Source organism: Protopterus annectens, chromosome 7.part0, assembly GCF_019279795.1.
Source record: "Protopterus annectens isolate FY-2018-M chromosome 7.part0, PAN1.0, whole genome shotgun sequence".
NCBI classification, from domain to species: domain Eukaryota; kingdom Metazoa; phylum Chordata; order Ceratodontiformes; family Protopteridae; genus Protopterus; species Protopterus annectens.
Genome location: NC_056739.1, coordinates 161,447,722 through 161,469,338, shown reverse-complemented (window position 1 = coordinate 161,469,338; position 21,617 = coordinate 161,447,722). Strand labels below are relative to the sequence as shown.

General features: G+C 42.9%; 1 protein-coding gene across 2 annotated transcripts in view; it reads left to right on the top strand.

Annotated features, from left to right (window-relative positions):
• The window catches only part of RPLP2 (ribosomal protein lateral stalk subunit P2), a 44,528-nt gene extending 41,412 nt beyond the window's left edge, over positions 1-3,116 (top strand). For both annotated transcript variants that reach the window (XM_044076617.1, XM_044076618.1), the window contains exon 5: positions 2,994-3,116. In XM_044076617.1, coding sequence (XP_043932552.1) covers positions 2,994-3,073 — 80 coding nt within the window. In that variant the 3' untranslated portion in view covers positions 3,074-3,116. The remainder of the gene's footprint in view (positions 1-2,993) is intronic.
• Positions 3,117-21,617: the final 18,501 nt, after the last annotated feature.

The following is a 21,617-nucleotide window of genomic DNA, read 5'->3' as shown; positions in this document are numbered from 1 at the left end:
TATTTTCTAATATGTTTAGAAAGGTGTGGTGGGACTCTTGGGGCATGATGGGGGATTTGTAGCAAGCTACAATTTGGATTGCAGCTTTACCTAGTGCCAGTTGCACCTGGAGAATTTCAGATGCATTATGTTGGGCTACTAGCATGGAGGTGTGAATGTCCTTGGTGAATATGGACACTGCTCCACCTTTCATGTTTCATTCCTGGTTTGGTGGCCGAAAAGTGTGCTAAGACTTGTAGCCTGGTATTGCTGTGGTGCACTCTGGAGCCTTGAACCAGGTCTCTGTTACTGCACAGATATCTATCTTCTCAATTTTTAGGAGTGCCTCGAGAGAGTGCATTTTGAGGTTTAGACTTCTAGCATTGAGTAGCATTACCCACAGATTTTGCATGTTTGTGTTTGTTACGTTGGTGGTTTTGTCATTTGAACCTTGCCTGAAAAAGACACTATATGGGTGGCAAGGGCCTTGGCCAGTAACCTGAATCCCATGGGCGACAGGTACAGACCTCTCTGGTAAAGCATCGTGGTTTGTCGATCATGTTGTCCCAGGCAGACAGATACCGGATCCCCTTTGAATGACATCAGAAGCTTAGCCAATTGTTGAAGTCTATCATGTTGTCCTTATACTGTGGTATCATTCTGAGCGAAGGCAGGATGCTACTCGGGGCTAGGGTCATACCTGCCTGGGCCACATGGTTTGAGAGCTCTTCCATGTCCCTCCATGTAGTCCAGGGAGGTACGTCTCAAGTCATTCACCCCCAACATGAACGACAGTCATATTTGTACTTGAGTGACTTTGAGTGCATGCATTATGTGTCGGATCCTGGCACCTGGCATGCAGCTGACTAATTTTCTCCTTGTTTAGCCTGGTAAGTGGGACATCAGTGTGCCTGACTATAGTCACCTATAAAGTGTTTGGTACATTGTCTTGCCTTAGGGGCCGTTTTTGGGTGGCACACTGGTAGTGTGAGCTGTGTCGCTTTGGTTGTGATTGGTGTTTGCGTTTTGGCTTCGGAGGTCCTCATTGCTTGGTTAGGTTAATGTTAAGGTTCTCTGCATATGTGGGTTTTATGTTATGTGCGAGTGATGGTGTGGGTTTTGTGGGGCAATGTGTTGCTTGAGGGTGTAGTGCAGATGTTTACCTTCTCCTCTTGACTGTCTTAACACAGTCTTGGCTGGAGAGAGCTTTGCTTCCCGTTTGGCTATGTAATTGCATCTCTCGCAGGTTACAGTATTTGGTGGTAGGAGGAGAGTGTTGTCTGTGTACATGAGGCAATTGCTACATTGCCCCAGTATGCCCATATTCACCAGGTGGACAGGAGAAATCACCAGAAGCTGCTCCTTGGACGTGCCTGGTTAGGGGCTATCTAGTAAAGTACAAGAGCTGTTTTCCCTTACCTTGGCAAGGTACTAATTTTAGGCTTCTTAGTGCCTGCGGTTAATTTCCCTTATTAACAGGGAGGATTTTAGTGCTTGTATTAAGTTACAACTTAGTGCTTTCTAGTAGTTCTAGAGCAAGTGCTAGTCACAGGGATATAGATTTTAGTGCTACTACTGAAAATTTGAAGAGCCGACTTTCTGGCACTGGGAATAGCCCCGCGGCGATGTGCAAACACGCGTTTTTAATGCCAGAAAGAATAAAGGGTTAGAAATTAGCCCAAAAACTGCCAATAGGCTACAGTTTCAGTGCTGAAACCACTCCTCTAGTGCTAGAATGGCTGTACACACTCTCACTGGTAATCAGAAGGACCTCCCTGGGAACTGAACTAGTTCAGAAAGCCGGGAAACCAGCAACAAGAGTTTTTTTTTTAGAAAAGCAGGCAAGGACAAGCGATAAACGGTGGATATGCTCTGAAAAGGCAAGCACACTTGAGTGTGTTGTCTAAATCGGAAAATAAGTCAAAAAAAGTAAATGCAGTTTAAATTTTTTAAAACTGGCAGAAAACCAAGTGCACCATAATAAAAACGATTTAGAGATGCAATAAAATACAGTAGGTTAAAGTACAGAAACGGCAAAACGAACAGCAGATGGCAAAAACGAGCAATTAATGCCAAAAAGTACTTGACCAAAACGTCTCTAATGAATAAGGTCTATAGTATAACACTGAAGAGCTGTTTAAGTGAATGCCTCTTCGTCGACATCACTAAAGCGCGAACGGTCAAAATAGCGAATTCTTTCCCTGGGAAGGAATTCGCTTGCACAAACATAACTGTGGGGGGCTTTGCCCCCCACACCCCCTAATAAATATGCCAACTCCGAGATTGCACTACGGTGGAGAAAAGGGCAACACTGTGTAGTTGGCCAACTACATCTTTGCCCTGTAAAGTATTCATTGAATTGTTTATATGCTTTTCAATGAATACATGTCCCTCATTTGGGGTTTGATATTGCGTTTCAGCATTGTAATATAGCCCCGAATGAATGTTACTTTGCTGAAATGGGAGACCTTTTTCTGCTAGGTAGCCAGGTAGTTCATTAAGCAGAGGGGAATGAACACTACCTCGGTCTAGACGAACTTTATGCAGGTATTTGAAGGGGGACTGGGTAATTTTTTAGTTGGGCATCAAAAACATCAACATGTTGCCAGGTTCTGTAAATTGCTGTGTAAAGCTTCGGTCTCCCAACTTTTATGATTGTACAGAAATGCAGCCCAAAAAACTGCAGGATGGAGTTTCTGGCCAAGCCCAGCATAAGTAGTGCTGTTTTACTGTGCGTTGGAATGTCAGTTCCTTGTGTCTGTGCACTTGCTTGATGTGCTTCATTAAAGCTTTTATGATATTTTTGAAAGTATCCTTTAGACACTAGAGGGTTAATCTTGGAGAAATGAATGGAAATGCATCTTATGTCCTGTTATGCTTATAAGTTAAACTAAATGTTCAGATTTTAATTATTGAAATAACATTTTGCAATTCATTTTGTAGCTCTTAAGTCCTTTTGTAAATTACTTGCAAGTAAGGGGGTGTATGTATTATAACTTTATTTTTTATTATAGCTGCTGAGAAGAAAGAGGAAGAAAAGAAGGAAGAATCTGAAGAGTCTGATGAAGATATGGGCTTTGGACTCTTTGACTAAATTGTTACTTCACTGTTGATAATAAAACTATTTGTGAAGCCTATGCTGTTCGAGTTGTCATTTCATTAGGAATTGTATGACATGCATTTTAGTCGCTTTCACAGTGATTGCATTCTCTGGAGTATGGAACAGAAAGAGTATCGTTTTCTCTAATACTTTTTTGAAATAAACCCAAGGTTTCCTTGGGTGGTGACTGATGTGAATAGAAGCCTGTATTCAGTTATGTAGACCCCCCCACTGCCTTACAGCTATCAAATTATCTATGTACTATCTCATTTTTCCCTCATTACTAGGACAAGAGCCAGTAGAGAGGTGCCCTGGTTGATTCAGTCATTAGGGCTGTTTTTTGTTTTGCATCTATCCCCCTGCTATGCATGCATAGTAATGCACCTGTAGATTAGAGTGCAGTGGCAATCAACAAGAAGTTTCACTGTCCACTCAGAGTGGCATACCATCTTAAGATGCTCCTTCTTTTGAAGCCAGAGCTCCCGCAATGTCTGGTCACCACTGGGGAATCACCCTGCAGGTATGCACCCCAGGCATACCCTCCTACCCACACCCCCTCCGTCCAATTAAGCAAGTACTTGAGTCTCTTAACTTGAGTCACCTAATTTGTAGTCATTTTGTCCCAGTGGAGCTGGCTATTATTTAGCTTAAACTGGAATTTTTGGTGCACACAAGTGATGATTTAACCCCGCATTAATGACTTGCTCCAAATTGTGAAGTTGTGCACTAGTTGCAGTGTTAATGTGATTAATGACGTAGGATCATAAGAAACTGCTAGTGTTGTGAGCCTGGTGAGTTTGGTAGATATTGTAATAAGTACCTTTAAGCACGTGTTGAGCAATCCTGAGGCTGGGATTCTAACATGAGATTTGATTAGTAGCATAATTGATATTAAGTTTGGGCTTTTATTACAGTTTGATCCCAAGTTTGATTTGTGTTGTGGTGCTTGTGCCATGTGTCCTTATTGGTTTCCAGTAGTATAGTCACTTTTTTTTCATCTTGGACATAGTAGCTGATAAGTGAGCGATTCTGAATTATCCAGCGTGGATGTATTCTGCTGTGGACTGATGTACCATCCAGGGAAAGTTTACTATACTGTATCCCCTTAAAAATATATATATTGGTGAAGGCTCTGGCCCTTGCAACTCTGAATTTTGATAAATGTATAGATATGGATTTTAGATGAATTGGCTTAGCTGCAACCTGGGTGCAAGAGGTAAGTGTATCGTGGGCTGGTTGGAATGGCTTGGCAACTGGAATTTTTCTGTAGGTTGCTGTCTTTATGCTAAGGGTGTAAAATTATCCTGGCAGAAGATGTATTGTGCTGCATAAACCTATTCATTGATAGTAAGTTTATTGGACCAGCTTAGTTGAATTTTTCTTTCTGTTTTAAGCTCCTCCACAAGACTATTTTGTATATGCTTTCCTTTAAAAAAATAGTATTCATTTTATGCCTGCATGTCATTTGCATTTCATGTGATTTTTTTAAGGTTTTACAGCATGTTTAGTTGACATTTCATTTTTGTACATGTATGGCTTGTGTTTCTGCTGTCATTACCGTGTTGTGGATATGTGACACTGGGGTATGAAATTACTTGTTACCCGAATTTTGTACAAGGGAATGTTTTGGATAGATAAAATGTTTATGTACCTACATTACCTCACAACTCAAGTGACTGGAGGATGATTTTGCCAGTAATTGGTTTGTTTGGTTTACTAATAGGCAGATCTATGATCTCTTTCTTGGGGCTTTGTCTTGCAGCTGTGAATTAAATTGAATTTATTGGGGAATGGCTTTGGGGAAAGGATTGTTCACGTGGACATTGTCAAGACTTTACCCAGCTTTTCAAACTGTTGAGTGCCATTGTTTGGGAATCCTGTCCATACACCCTCTTGAAACTGGATGCTAAGGAACCTGTGGATATATGCAGATGCTTGTTTGATCGTCTTAATCCAGTACTGTGGATTGGTAAATACTGGTGCTGTAGCTAAACAGACTTGCGCTGAACCTAAAAGTACTACAAGTGAGCACAAAGTGCGTTACATGTTGGTATAATTGTAAAATAATTTATTGTGCACTTTGTGCTTTTCAGCTCCATGATTGCAGCCTCATAATTATCTAGTAGAGTGAAAGAATGAGGTGGAATACATTGTGCTGCATTACTGTTTTGTAGGGTACTTAAGCTCCCACTTGTTTTGAACACGAGAATGTGGCTGTTATGCCGTAGAACTTGCTTGGGTAGTGGTTAGTTTAGTACCCTGTTGTTGTGCACTTCTCCATTGATTTGTGCTGTTTTTCGTTCTAGTTGTATAATGTATTCATAGGAAGTTACTAGGCTAATGGCCCTAGAGCCTTACAAGCATGCCTAGCCATATTTTATCCCAAGTTGCCCCAGTTGTCTGTGGTAAGGTGAGTGACATTTGCAGAGGTATGGGTCTTGTGCACTTCACAGGAACTTGAGTGTAAGTTGTTAATTTCCTTCCATAGGAACAGAATGGTAGTGCATCCATTCCTTCTCTGAAACCATATCAGAAGCATCTCTGATTCCTAAAGAATAAGCTTAAGTGCTAACATTCCAACTCCTTGCGATTTGTCTGCAGTAGTCCGTAATGCATGCTGCTCACTGAGTTTATGCAGCAAGCTCATGAAATATGCCCCAAGATTAGTAGTATGCAGATGTTCTTCGTTTTCCATTGCTGCAGTCCTTACTATTGGGTTTAGTCCGCATCCAGTCGGCCCGAATACCAGAGTATAAGGCTGACGTCGGTCAGGGCGCATTAGACTGACGTCAGTACGTCAGGGTACTAATGCGCATGACCGGCGTCATATCCTCAGTCTTTTTTGCCGCGTGGTCCGATGCAGAAGCAGTTTTGCGAGTGCAGGTTGGCGTTCTGAAATATTTCCGAAACCGGAGTTTCAGACCGAATCAGAGTTGGCTAAGTACCCGTTGGGGAACATTTTGGTTTTTCTTGCCTCAGTATTTAACCGGATGTCAGAAAAGTGAATAACTGTATTTCTTGTGGGAAACAAATACCTCATAGGGATTACCATACATTGTGTATACCTTGTTTAGGGCCTGAGCACGACGTTGTTGGTTGCCGCTCTTGTGCTAGGTTTAACAAACGCACTATCAAGAGGAGGTTAGACTGTGCCAGATTAGTGTTTGGGAAGCGTTGCAATTATAAAATGCCGTCGGATGCTCCGACGCCCGCTTCGTCCAAGAAGCGCAAGGACAAAACAACGAAGCCTAGGGTTGATGAACCGGCAGTCACGGACGTCGGTTCTTTAGGTGGCTCAGTGGAGCCAGAGGTTTTGCCAGGAGTTTCTATGGAGTCTCAGGCGGAAACTTTACTGTTACAGGATGTACCCTCTCAGGAGGCAGGCCAGGCTGAGGGGGCTTCTCAGGTAACTATTCTTCCCTCTCTTCCCAAAGTAGTTAGAGCCTCTCCTTCTGTTGCCAAAACTTCTTTTAGAGGTAGGCCAACTTCAGCTTCAGTAGGGGCTTCTCCTAGCCTTTCGGGTTCTGTACCTAAGAAACATATGCTTAAAATGGCAGAAGATTTGATTACTATGATTAGAGGTTCTATGGGCCCTCCTGATAAGAGGCCTAGGGTGGAACCAGAGTTTGACAGTTTTGAACAGGGTTCGGGGGCTTCTGAGTCTTCTGCGGAAGATTTGCAGGAGTATCCTCATTATTCTGATTCTGATGTGGATGATGCCACCCCTTCGGCTTCTCCTCCTGAGGATTTTTCATTTTCAGAGACTCTGCATTCCATGAGGGAGCACTTTAAATGGGAAGGCCAGGATTACTCTGATTCCAGGAAGAGGCTTAGGGAATTCTTGTTTTTACCCCAGCATAGGCCCTTAGCTATACCTCCTGTGTTGAATGTGGTGGAAGATGTTTTGCAGAGGCTTCCTGAACCCTGATTCTTTGCCTCCTGCTCCTGTTAAACCTGATAGGTACTATAGGGTGCCCGGCTCATAAGTATTTGTTTCAGAGTCCTAGGGCGGACCCAGAAACTGTTTCTCAGGGGCCTAAAGGTGTTAAGGCCTCTGTGGTTAAAAATCCTGTTCCCACTGACAAAGAGGCAAGGGCGTTAGATAGGTGGGGTAAGAAAGTGTATACTTCTTCCGCTCTAGCCATGAGAGCGTTGAATTGTCAGTTTCACATGCTGAAATATCAAAATTATCTCCTTTCACAATTGAAATCTAAGGTGGATGCTTTGGTGGAAGGTATTGATTGTAAAGACTTGCTGGATTTAGTTTATGTGTCTGAACAAGTGGGCAAGCATTCTTTACAATGTGGTTTTGATGCTGTGCAGGCCTCCTCGAGGGTGGCTGCCACTAGTTCTGTTCTTCGCAGGCATGCCTGGTTGAGGGATCAAAATTTGGCTGAGCATGTTAAAACAAGGATTTTGGATGCTCCTTTACAGTCTGATGTGTTGTTTGGTTCACCTGTGGAAGCAGTTTTAAAGAAAATGGAGGACAAAGCTAAGTCTATGCAAACTGTTAAAGATTTTTTGCAGGTACAGCCACCGAAGTTTAGTAGAAATTGGCCTGCTAAGGGGTGGACATATCCTGCTTATGATTCCCAGTCTAGGGGTAGGTCTAGACGTGGTAGGGGCAGGGCTCAAGGTTCTTTTAGGCCTAGAACAGGGAGTTCACCTGCTCAGTCTTCTGGTGAGGGCAGGGGTCAGTCCTTTCGTAAACAGACCCAATGACCTGCCTTTTCAGCTGCCAGTAGATTCTCGTCTGGCAGCTCCTTTGGAAGGACGACTGTCTCTTTTCAAAGGAAATTGGGATTTAATTCCTCAAATTTCTCAGTTACTCCAAATGGGGGCCATTCAGCCAGTCCCTGTATCAGAAAGGGGCCTAGGATTTTATTCTCGCATGTTCCTAGTACCAAAGAAGGGGAACACTTGGAGACTACTTTTGGACTTATCTCTCCTCAACACTTATCTGGACATTCCCAAGTTCAAGATGTTGACGTTACAACAGCTTTTACCCCTGCTGGGCAAAGATCACTGGATGGTAACTTTAGATCTCAAGGAAGCTTACCTTCATGTGCCTATCAGGCTAAGTTACAGGAAGTATCTGCGGTTTCAAGCTGGAGATTCTCATTATCAGTTCTCTGCATTGCCCTTTGGCTTATCTACTGCGCCCAGAGTATTCACAAAGGTTCTGGCTCCAGTGATAGCTTACTTCAGGCTACAAGGACTTCAAATCTATCCTTATTTCGACGACTGCCTGATTCTGGCTCAAGAAAAGGAAGACCTTCTACAGCATCTGGAATATCTTATAGCAGTGCTAAGATGCCTAGGGTATTCTGTGAACGAAATAAAGTCCAGTCTAGTACCCTCTCAAGACATGTGCTTTCTGGGTGTGAGACTGAATACAGCAGCCCAGATGGCCTTTTTAACCCCGGACAAACAAAAGAGTCTATCACTTTACTTCCATCAACTATCTCATCAGTCCGTGCTGACTGCAGAGACAGTCCTTCAAGCATTAGGGTTCATGGCATCTTATATTCTGGTGCTTCCCAATGCCAAACTGCATATGAGGAAGTTACAATGGTATCTCAAAAATGTATGGACACAGCACTGCCAGGATTTAGACACTGTCATTCCAATAATACCTTGCCTTCAAAGGGAATTTTTGTGGTGGGCTCAGGAATGTCACCTAAACAAGGGACTCTCTGTGACCCGGCCAGAGGCGAGTCAGATTTTACCGACAAATGCCTCAGACATTGCTTGGGGAGCTCATCTAACTGGAAAGTGGATACAAGACAAGTGGCCTGCCAGACTACAGCATCTACATATCAACATGAAGGAGATGTTAGCAGTCCAGTTCGCATTACTGGCTTTCAAGGAGTTACTTCTTCCAGGGCAGGTGTTGATTCTAACAGACAACACAACTGTCATGTGGTACTTCAACAAACAAGGGGGAACACATTCTTATCCTCTATGCAGGCAAGCAGTGATTTTATGGGAGACTGCGCTACGCTTGCACCTAACTCTTCAGGCAAGGTTTCTGCCAGGAGCACAGAACTCCTTAGCAGATGTGTTAAGCAGACAACTCATGGATCCCCACAAGTGGAAACTGGATCTTCATGTATTTCAGAAATTGACAGTGTCATGGGGAACTCCAGACATAGATCTGTTCGCTTCTCCACTAAACCACCAGCTACCACAGTTTTGCACAAAGGGGTTTCATCACACAGCTTGGAAAGTGGATGCTCTGTCTTTCAGTTGGACAAACCTTCATGTGTATGCCTTTCCACCTCTGCCTCTTCTTCCAAAGGTACTGTTAACGGTCAGACAGGACAGGCCAAGGATGATTTTGATAGCTCCAGATTGGCCTCGGCAACACTGGTACCCTCTACTACGGAGTCTGGTAAAGAAGCCTCCATGGCCTTAACCTTTGATTCCACATCTGTTATCCCAGCAGGACGGTCATCTGCTCAATGTCAAGCTTCACTCTCTTCATCTGACAGCCTGGCATATTCTGTGTTGAAACACAGCAGGTCTCAACTTCCTCAACAAGTTTTAAATGTGATTATGGAAGCTAGAAGACCTAGTACAAGGAAAGTGTACGCAGCAAAATGGAAGAGATTTTTATTTTGGAGTAAAGCAAAGAATTTGGAGATTTCTGAGCCTAATTTGAGTATGGCTCTTCAATATCTTACTGAGTTGCTGGACAAGGGTCTGTCCTTCTCTTCCATTAAGATTCATGCTGCAGCAATCTCAGCTCACTATGATTGTGACCCACCATTGTTTTCGCATCCTTTGTTCAAGCAGTTTCTTAGAGGGGCAAAAAATATAAGACCCCCACGTAGAGCTCCTACTCCTGCTTGGGATCTCAATTTTGTGTTGGAAGAACTTACTCTACAACCTTTTGAGCCTGCGGCTACTGCTGAATTGAAATATTTGTCATGGAAGACTGCTTTTTTGTTGGCTATTACTTCTGCAAGAAGGGTGTCTGAGTTGCAGGCCCTTATGGCAGTCGAGCCTTTTTGATTTTCCATAAGGATAGGGTATCATTACGTACTAATCCTTCCTTTATGCCTAAGGTGGTTTCTAGTGTGGCTTTAAACCAAACTATTCATTTGCCTACTTTTTATGCAGACCCCCAAAATAAAGGGCAAAAGATTTTGCATACTTTAGATGTACACAGGCAATTGCGTTATTACTTAAGCAGGACTAAGGATTTTAGGCAGTCTCAGCAGTTGTTTGTTTCTTTTGCTTTGAGTTCGCAGGGCAAGCCTGTGTCAAAACAAACTATTTCTAGGTGGATTGGCTTTTGCATTGCATTTTGTTATTCCCATCATGGCAAGGAGGTTCCAGCTGGGATTAGGCCTCATTCCACTAGGGCTACTGCCACTTCAACAGCATTTCTGCGGGGGGTGGCAACTAAGGATATTTTGGAAGCAGCTACTTGGAGTTCAGTGCATACTTTCTCTAAGCATTATCACCTTCCTATCTACTCTAAGTCTAGGGCTGGTTTTGCCACAGCTGTTTTGCAAGGCATGTTGTCAGCTCCTGCTTCTTTATGATTTGCCAACCTCCCTTACCTCTGCTTTGGGATTCTACCCAATAGTAAGGACTGCAGCAATGGAAGACGAAGAACATAGTACAGTTTTGTACCTACCATAAATGTAGATGTTCGAGGATTCCATTGCTGCAGTCCAATTTACCCTCCCTCCTTCCCCTCTGTGTTTAGGGGTGGTTGTGTAGTTGAGTTTACCTGCTTATATTTTTGTATATATTGTTCATGTTTTGGTGCAGGTATTTTGGGCCTTGTCTTTTTAGGGTCTTCTGACATCTGGGGCAAGAAAAGACTGAGGATATGACGCCGGTCATGCGCATTAGTACCCTGACGTACTGACGTCAGTCTAATGCGCCCTGACCGACGTCAGCCTTATACTCTGGTATTCGGGCCGACTGGATGCGGACTAAACCCAATAGTAAGGACTGCAGCAATGGAATCCTCGAACATCTACATTTATGGTAGGTACAAAACTGTACTTTTCATGGTTGTAATAGAAAAAATGCCAATAACTTCCTTATGACCCAAATTTAGAGCCTGTGCAGCTTCATGTACCCTCTTCTGCACCCTGCTGAGTGACACTTGCAACGTTTTTTTCTGCCAACAAAATATTTATGCATAGAAGTGCTTTGTTTTGTATATTTTTGGAACAGAGTTGTCCTCTGTTCCACTAATGCTTTTCACTCCTTGTTCATTTTAAGTTTTCCGCACTTGGGTACAGAAACATGCAGGAATGCTGATCTTTTTTTTTTTTTTTTTTTTTTTTTTTTTTTCCCCCATAACCAGGACTGTATGTAAACTTAAGTTGCAGACAAGTTGCAGTTTTTTTCATCTCCAACCTGGTATCTTGACACTTAGTACAACAGTGAAATCTCGTGTGGTGGAGGGCAGTTTTTCACATTGCTGCAAATTCTTTCACTTTGTGGTCATGGATATCCTTGCTGCGACAAAAGGACTGAATCCTATTTAATGTATTTGTCTCTTGACTCCATTTGGGATAATTACTGCTTACGGAGACGGAGCCTGTCTATATAACCCTGAAAAGAACCATTAATCTTGAGCAAGAGACTCTCCAAACTGCGCAGATTAATTTAGGTTGCTTTTTAATTTTGATTGTATTTTTCACCCCCTTTTTACCTACTATTAAGGGCAATAGGCAACACTTCATTAAAATGAGATCTAGATATTCTCCGTTTTTTACAGCTAACACAATTCATAACTTTTATAGAGACTTGTACATATTTGGTTATAATGTTCAGTTATTTCTAATTTGGTCATTTTCCTCTAGAATATGCAGCTAAATTTATATCACAAGTAAACTATATGTGGTGCATGGAACACTGATTACACCCAAAAATAGGGAACAAAGAAACCTGTTGTGCCACTGTAGCGGAAGACTAGGCTATCACAGCATTACAAATGTACACTTCCTCAGTGCTGTGACTGGTATATTCCTTTGTTCCCTGAGTATGTCTTCTGTCCACTGATGTTTACAACATTAGTCTGTAAGTAACTAACTTATTTAAATCAGGGCAGTATTTAAAACTATCCCCCTCCTTACTTTGCTGTCTGGTAACACTTTCTTTGAAAGCCAGTACAGAACTTGATCAGTAAAAGCGTTTCTGGATTCTTTGTAGATGGAGTAGATAACAGATCATAACTTTGTAGCAGATGGAATTATCATCGATCATAACTTATTGCGTATTCTCTACATGGATGCTAATTTCTTGGCATGTGTCTCAAACAGCATAACCCATCTTTCCTGTACGTCACTAGAGTGTGTAACAACTGTTGACTGCATTGATTAAATTTGTATAGATGGAATGTTTAGTCAAAAACAACTAAAACTTGAGAAACTTTTTGCTGGGTGTGGGCTCCCTGCTCTCCGCATACCCTACTAAAGTTCATCAACTTTGAGATTGTGCAACATTGAGGAAAGGGAGAAGCTTCTGCTCATTGGTGATACTGCAGAAAATTGCATCTCATGCAATGAAGTAATGGGAATTGACTAAAGGCTATTCCTGTTTGGACTAAAATAGTCCGATCACCTATGAACCCCTTAATACATTTCTCAACCACTTCAAGTTCCATTACTTGCTCTTTTCTCATATCTCTAATCTGATATTGTAGGCCAGAATTTGATTTTTTTTTCTTTTATTTCTCATTTTCTATATCGTGTACATAAATTCAGAAAATAAGTGTGATGTACTTTTGAGTCATTTTGTAGCTATTGCGTTTTTTTTTCAAGCTGTCATTGGGTGCATCATAAAACTTACTTGTGATGTTCACATGTGAGAATATGTATACATATGAAATCTGTACACCTTAGACATGGTTAAAGTAATGGCCCAGAATAGTAAGTTTTCACACTGATCGCCACAGCAAAATACGTTCTAACATGCTTTACAAGGCACATTAATCATGCAAAGCCAAAAAGAGCAAATGACATCAGGATCGGTAATTTTCATGGACAGTCATCATACCCAGAAGCTTATAAGTACTTTTAAGTGCCACAGTAATGTAGTTCATTCAAGCACACAAGTTGTTAGCCATCCACTACTAACATTTTGTACTACAAGGGTGTCCAGTGCCATGCCCTTGGATTAAAAAAAAGCTGGACATTAAAAGTTATCACAGCCCCTATTTTGTCAACAATGGCTATCACATGAGTATTAAAATTTGCAGGCATTCTGCCCCTTAACTCAGTAACACAGTAGCAGACTCTTTGGAGAAAATCCAGGATAGTTTCAGGAGTGGATGCTACACCAGATTGTCTTGCTACACTTGACCTGTGAGGAATCCCCCAAGTGGACATGTTTGTCTCCAGTATGAATGAACAACTACATTTCTGTTCCAGGGCATCTTCCAAAGAGGTCTGGATGACTGATGCCTTTCCATCCATGGGACGGGTATTTCTTTATGCCCGTTTGCTTTCCTCCCATTTCCAAACTCCTCCAAAAGATTAGGAAGGAGACTTTCCAAGGATTTTACTGGTCCTGACAACCCGGTTTCTCCCTTCTCATGTATGTGTCAAGAGCAGTTACCCAGCAGTTCCTCAGAGTATTGTCTTAGTGTCATCTCTCGATTCATCTCGGTATTCAAAATATAACAATATGGAGGATAGGTTTTTGATCTTTTACCCACCCTTTTATGCTGGCATGTAATGGAGACAAAAAAAAAACTTAACAGGACAACTTATCCAAATGGGGGGAAAATTGCTTTAGTGCCAAAATAGAAAACCCGAGACCCATCAGATGGGGGGGGGCGGCGGCGGCATCTGGTTCTCCAGTACCTCTGTGAATTACTCAATTCTGGCATAATATACAGCTTCAGTTGAGGTGCATCTTTTCAGTATGTCTGCCACCAAATCCATCTGAAAGGCCATGGAGAGACTCCTCGTGGACCTTAAAGATATAGGTCATCCCCAAACACTTACTCTGTTTGGATTTGTCAAAGGGAGATTATGCCTGTCAAACCTGATGGGCTTCTTTGAGACAGGCCCAAAGGCCCTGGATAAGGGGAAATCTCTGCATACAGCCTACTTAGACTTGGCCAAGGCTTTTGACACTATTCCCCCATTCGGCATAATTGAGTCACCCAGCTAGGTATTGACCCTTATGTCGTTAGATGTTTCGCTAACTGGTTCACTGATAGAACACACATGGTCAAAATAGGGGAATCCACCTCCAACAGCAGACCTGTAACCAATATATTGTCCTCTCTTTCAGTAGGAGCGATGTGCCTGCTAACTACCACATCAATAGCACCCTAAGTACGCACTCGGTGGTGAGAGCTGGGCACACGAGTTGACATCAATCTTGCCTTTGATCACTTCAGTGTCTCCACAGTGGTAAGGGCATTCTGTATTGCTCATCTTATAAGTAAGGGCATTGCCTCCAGAAAAAGTTAACCTCCCTGTACTCTTCCTTCATCAGGCCTATAATTGAGTACAGTGCCTCTTTTGGTATATACCTTTCCAAGTACCTGCAGTAATTGGAGAAACCCACAAAGGTTCCTCACAAGGAAAATTCAACGAGTTCAACATCAGTCCTGTGTGGAGCGTCCAAAATTACTGCCACTTTAGTCTGTTTCATGCAGACTACTCAGAGGCTATCTCTGACCCTGCTTTATTGGAAATGCTGTATATCTGCAAGTCAAATGGTACATGGGTTACTCGCTCTAAAGACAGTAGAACCTGTTGTAGGGACAGATTTGTCTCCCAGAGGTTACTGTGCCTGTGGAATAGACTCCCACCATGTCAAACAGAACACCTCATTGGCCCTCTTCAAACGCAATCTGGATGATTGGATGGGTAACTAAATTCACCCTAGGGGTTCCACCTGTGCCCCTTTTGGACACTAGCATTAGGGGCTGATTGTGGAAATAAGGGTAGAACTTGGCTAGTCTTGTAAGGGCCATTAGCCAAGTAACTTCCTGAGAGGCAAGCTGGACTTGGGATAAGGGGCTACTGAGAATGAAGAATGTAGCAGCCTTTTTGGTCAAGTGAAGATTAATGTTTGTCCCCGTGTTGATCATGGAGACCTACCAATAAACATACATGACAGCTTGGCATTGTGATACTTTAAAGCAGGAAGGACAATGAGACGTAGTTAGTGTTTTGGTCAGCAATGATTTACTTCCTAAATGCAGTGAGCTGGTGCAGAAGGCACATAGAAAGTAGTGGTGCCTGAAAGATGTTTACAGATTGCTTTAGTGACTCTCAAGTCGCATGTTACTAGTCCAGTAGCATCTTTTTTTTTTGCCACTAAATGAGGAGAAACCAGTTTTGAGGGCTATTGCAGTGCTAACTCTTATACCTCAAATAGCTCTTGTGGCCCCCAGACTGTAGTTACAGTAAGAAAATGTGGTGCAACACACATTGTACTTCAGTGACATGTTTGTGTCACTGGTACCTTAAGGTTAAGATGTAATAACATGTACTTGACAGGGGGGGGGGTTCCTTTACTTTCTAGTGGTTTGTGAGTAAGCAGAGAGGGCATTTGGTTTTCTTTCAACTTGTTCACACTATGGCAGTGCGGATATCTTGCTGTACTACACTGGTGTTATAGTAGATGTCACCATTTCTTAGGGTGGATGTACTGTTATGTGCCTGCATTATTTCATTAATAGAGATCTGTGCTGTTAATGAGCAGATTAAATGCTAGGCATAAAGCCCAGCTGGTTTAAGAGATGTTTGCAGGGCTAAGGAAAGTGTCTTCCCCTTCAAAGCCACTTAGATGGAGAAAATATAATCTGTAATCTCACTGGAGTGCTTTTGCTCACTGAAGGATAGACAGTTTCAAAATGTAAAGCTTGTATGAATTAAACTGCAGACACTTATGATGTGTAGGCATTTAGTAAATAGTCTAAATATGCATTTTCTACCACACTGGCTTTATAGTGCTCCTCTAAAAATGTATTTAACCCAGTCAACACTTAGTTTAGCTGTGGAGGCAGACATTTAATTTTCCTACTCTACTCTCAAAATGCAAAAACATTGTGCATGGTAATATTTTAGCTCTGTCAGATTTTCTGTGCGTTTTAATCTGTCAAAGAAAATTTATTTTAGAATGAAATTTTCCTCTGCAAATTTAGTGCATAATTTACTAATGTAAAAGGAGTGTACTTTATCTTAAAATTAATTTTCCTGTGTAACATATTGCACCTTTAGTGTAAGCAGACTAAAACTCATGAGACTGGTTGCTGACTTAGGGCTACAATCCAAGCCCATAACTGTGGTTGTTCCTACATTTCATTATTAAAAACTGAGCTGCACAGTAAATATACCCCACTGGATAGAGAATCTATCTATACTAGCTTGGATGTTTGTGCAGCTAAGCATTTCTTGTCCGTTAATGTATGATCACTGATGGCTACTTTCATCTCTTTCTGGTAGTAATTGTGGCTGTTTTGATTATATGGTTGTGATGGTACATATATAAACCCTTTTGTGATGCTTTCACTTGAAAATATTACCAGCTAAGTGAGTCTCAGATGTTGAGACTGGTATTCTGAGCATAGCTTCATACAGTTGAAGAAATGATCAGTAGTTGGGTAACACAGAGAATGCTAAGAAATAAACCTTTAAACAAGAATTCAATTGATGAGAATCTTTTTAGAGGATAGATTAGAAGGTACTAATTGACGTCAAAAACTGTGTGACCAGCCTGGGGTTAGTCGTTTCATATAGTCTTGAAGCTGATGAGCAAAAGATGAGAACAGAATATGGCTAAGGAGATTGTGGAAAGCATTTTCATTAGATTGAAGGAAATTGCATGCTAGAAATGTCCATGTACTTTGAGCAGCTTGAGGAAGGCCAAAACAGTCTCACCTTTAGAGGACTGAAAATATGTACAAGAATACAGGGCACAATGAGTGCAGGTGAGTGGTGATATGAGAAGTTTCACACAGGAGGAGTAGATTAATCATGTCACAGCTTTCTTATTAGCCAAATGGTATTTGTTCCCTCAAGTGCAACATCAGAAAATGTTTCCCCCATCTATCAAATCTCCAACTGACACTGGGGAATACCCAGTCCTGCAGTGCGAATTATGTATTGCACATGTCAAACTGAGTGGTGTGTGCTGTAGACCCCAAATGTGATACTGAAGTGCAGCATGAAATTAAGTCCGTGTTTACCCCCCCCCCACATTGTCAGTTTCTGTTCAGTGTCCTTAATACCTCATCATGTGAGGTGGCACAGAAGCTTAACACCGCCAGTGTGTTTTCCCAGGCTTGAAACAGTCATACCAGTAATAGTAAAAAAAACCTCTTCGTCTAGCGCCTAATACCTTTAATGCCAAATACTTAAAATAGCCGAATGGTAACATTTGTTAGTCAATCATCCTTTTTCATCTTTTGCAAAATAAAATAGTCCATCTAAATGTTGTCCTGCACCACCCCAGAATGCATTTCACTCTGAACTCCCCTCAGCACCATGCTTGCCTTGCACAAGCCTGCTGCACAGTATGTTTCCCTGTACCAGATAAGTTTGTCATTCTGGCATCCAGCTGTGTGCTTAGAAAACTGTAATCTTTTAAGTTTTTACTACTTAGAAATGTTTATATGAACTTCCATAATGTCGACAGTTCTTAATAGTCTGAAACCAATTTTTCATTGTAGCATTTCTAGGTCCGTATTTATGTGCTGCTTGCAACTGCTTAGTTTTATTGGAGAAATGCCATTTCTGAAACTGACTGTGATTGCCTTTCAAGATGCAGTTGGGTAATGGTACTTCAGATGTGTGCTGAAAGTTTGTCCAAAATATTTGCTAATTGTTGCATTTGTTTTTGTGAACTTTCTCTGTAATTCTAATAAAATTCATCAAGATCACAAAATGGCTACCTCTGGGTCTTCACCTCATGAGCAACTGCGCTGTTCTTATATATACATTTCTATCTCAAAATGATTGTTGGTGATAAAATGTCATGTCACACACTGATTTCAAAGTAATCAATTGCATAAATGATGGGTCACACATTAGATTTTTAAGTATTTTGAAATTTTTTCCAGCTGTTGCTGTAATTTCCCTGTGAGTCATTGAAGGAAATTTCATCAGGTTCTTGATTTCCAATTAAATTTGGTCAATGTGATAATTCCTTATATTTTGCCAAAGCTTATTCCTAATTTGCAAAGTGTGGCTTTTCTGTGTATGCAGATCCCCTGTGTACTGTTTGAAGATTTTTCTCTTCCCCACTGTTGTACAACTGTGTAGTTTGTGTGTTTATGAAAGAGGGTGCAGGAGACTTGCTCCTGTAAAATAAATGTTTTTGGCAATTGTGGGTGTTTTGGGAGGGTTCTGTACTTGATCAGTTGCAATCAAGTGTTTATCAATTGTGTGCTTTGCTGATCAAAGGGGAGGCAATATGCCAAAGTGATCTGCTTGTGTTTTAAGTTTGTATTTGTTAATTACATTAACATTTCTTCAGTCAGGTTTACAGAACACCATCTATTTGACCTCATCTTTTTTTTAAAGGAGTACCACACCCACAGACTCAAAAAAAACATGTTTAATTCATCATGGCATGATGTTTCCTACACTTTAACAGCACTCTGGGATTATTTACAGGATTTTAAATATTTATCTGAAGTAGTTAACTTCATTTGATCAGCAACCTGTGTGTATTGGATCCATCCTGGATCCGAGCCGGCAGCTTTCCCAAGCTAGAGATCCGAGCTCCAAGCTCCTCCCCTTACCCATAATACCCTACCTCCCTCCAGTCCTCAGATCTCGTTTGCCGCGGCTTCTGCACGAGTGACAAGTTCCTTGCGATTAGGTAAGATAAGGCTAGGAAATTCTCTACTTTTTTACCAGTTAAAAAAGTGTGTGTGAGAGTCTATCCCTTAGACTAGTTTAGTTTAACTTCGGTGTATTCCCCTTCCCCTTATTTGTGTGTTAGGGAGTGTGATTGTGGTTGACATGGCCGAAGGCCCTAAGGCCATTTTTTCCAAATGCTTTGGGTGTGGCCATCAGCTGTCCCCAGCTGATGGCCACACTCAGTGCATTCTTTGCCTGGGGGTTGCACATTTGTCATCAGGCTGCCAGATACGTGCTGCCTTTAACCCCCGGGCTATGAGAGACAGGAGGAACAAGTTAATCTTACCGGGCCTTTTACCTGCAGATTCTACTTCCTCCTCCTCTCCCTCAGTGGCGCCAGTCGCGGCTGTTCAGCCAACGGTTCCTGCTCCCCTGGCTGGGACTCAACCTCCCACTGATTCACAGGGAGAGAGGGACCCTAGCAAAAAATAGAAGAGGGGGAAAGACAGGGAGAGGCAGAGGAGCCTCAAGTGGTGGGCCGACTCAGCCCCTCTGGCTAAGCAGCTCTATTTTCCCTTGAAGGTTCCCAAGTCCTCCCCCTCTCGGCTCCATTCCCCACGTTTCTCTCTGGAGCCGAAGGAGGAGCCCCGGCCATCTTCGAGGTCGTCGAGGCGGCCTTCCTGGCCAGCCTCAGCGGCTACTTCTAGGTTTACGAGAAGCCTTTCTGATGCGGACATGGACTTGGATGATGCATTGCTTCCTTCAGGCCTAGATGCAGATGGGAGTGCTCTTGCCTCCCCTTTTCTGGGGGGGAACTCGGCCCCCTTCTTTTGCCTCCATTGCTCCTTCTCCGATCCATTATCTGGTTTTGAAGCTGTCTGATCCGAGTAGCCTCTGAGCCGGGGAGTCGGCACCGATAGTAATCGCTACTTCGCCGGCCTTACCTTCGAGTTTCTTGGGTCCCTTTTCTGATCCAAGCTCTCGGGGCCGTGAAATGAGCCTCTGATCCGGAGGGGTGAGTGTGTCTTTGGCTCCGATGCGGTCGGAGCACACTTCCCTTTCGGGTCTGATCGCTTCGGCGCCGATCCACATGGATCCGGGGCTGCTCTCTGATCCCAGGGAAGAGTGGTTTACTTTAGGCTTTCGACGCGGTGGAGAGGGTCCTCTCGAGGGATTCGAGGTCCCCAGCTCGTTCTACGTATCCACCTGCTCTTCATGCACAAATGGGCCTGTCTTCCATCATCCGTCCCCAGGGATAGCCTGCATCTATGCCCCAGCTAGTGCCTGTAGAGGAGCATGACCCCGTTGGTGAGCCCTCCTCGGACAGTCCCTCACAAACAAAAGTGTAAAAGGAGGCAGTTGGACCCCCCCCCCCCCGAAAGGCCATGAGAGTTTGGGAGTGGGTGATATCCACCAACCGTTTTCTGCTAGCAATGCACATTCTGGGTCGGTCTAACATTTTAGCGGACAAGCTGAGTCAAACTATCCTCTCGCCTTACAAGTGGTCTCTGAACCCTTAGTAGCGAAACAGATCTTCCTCAAATGGGGTCAACCTTGCTGCGATCTCTTTGCATCGCCTTTGAACGCAAAGTGCCGCGAGTTCTTTACTCCAATTCCCCTGCCAGGGGAGAGCCCCAGAGACGCTCTAGTTCATGCTTGGCCATCCGGTCTTCGTTATGCTTATCCTCCTCTCCCGTTAATGACAAAATTCTTGCAGAAAGCTCGTCGGTTGGGGAGCAAGGTTATCCTCATAGCCCCAGTCTGGCCTAGTCTCTCACTTCATAGCTCCTCCTTGGATCCCATTCGGGATTGAAAACTCTGAATCTGGACGACCTCAACCTCACGGCTTGGTTGATCCAGTTCTGTTGGTGGCTAGGACTCCGGTATCTCGTCCGCAGTTAAATCCATCCTGGTGGCGGCGCATAAGCCGCCTACCAGGAAGGTCTACAACAGTAAATGGAAACGTTTTTCCATCTGGACCTGGCATAGGAATTTGGGCCCTCTTACGGCTCCCATTCCAGCAGTACTTGAATTTCTATCTCACATTTTCCATCAAGGGGCCAGTTCTACTGTGAAGGTTCAAATGGCGGCCATTTCCCACTCCACATCAGGGACAATCTTGGCCCCTTAGCTTCCACTAAGATCTGTAAGGCTTTCTTAAAGGGCACCTTTCTTTTAAGACCTCCTGTCAAGAATGCGATTCCACCATGGGGCCTAACCTTAGTTCTTCAGGCTCTAACTGGTCCAACCTTTGAGCCTGCAGCTTCTGTTGACTTAAAGTTCTTGTCTTGGAAAACTGCCTTAATTGCTATTACCTCAGCTAGAAGGGTATCTGCGCCCTTAGTACTAAACCCCCGATGTTCGTGTTTCACTGTTGCAGTCATTACTCTTGGGTTATCCTGCTGGCAGGCTACCCTCAGTCGGCCAGAATTCTAAAGTCTAGGTCTGGCGTCTGTTGCTGTCGCCTCTTCCCTGACGTCAGTGTGCCAGGGGTATAAAAGATGCAGTCGATGCCATTTTCTTCAGTTTTTCTTGCCCTAGATGTCAGGTGCCCCCAAATTGGTAGGCTGCAAAATATGCCAATAAAAATACATGCACAAAAATAACATTTTCTTCATCTACAAGTAAATACACCAAATAAGTTGTATAGGATAGTTTAGTGTAGATGAGTCCCAGCAAAGAAAAGGGGGATGGTGGGTGGGTAACCTGGACTGCAACAGTGAATACACTTGAAC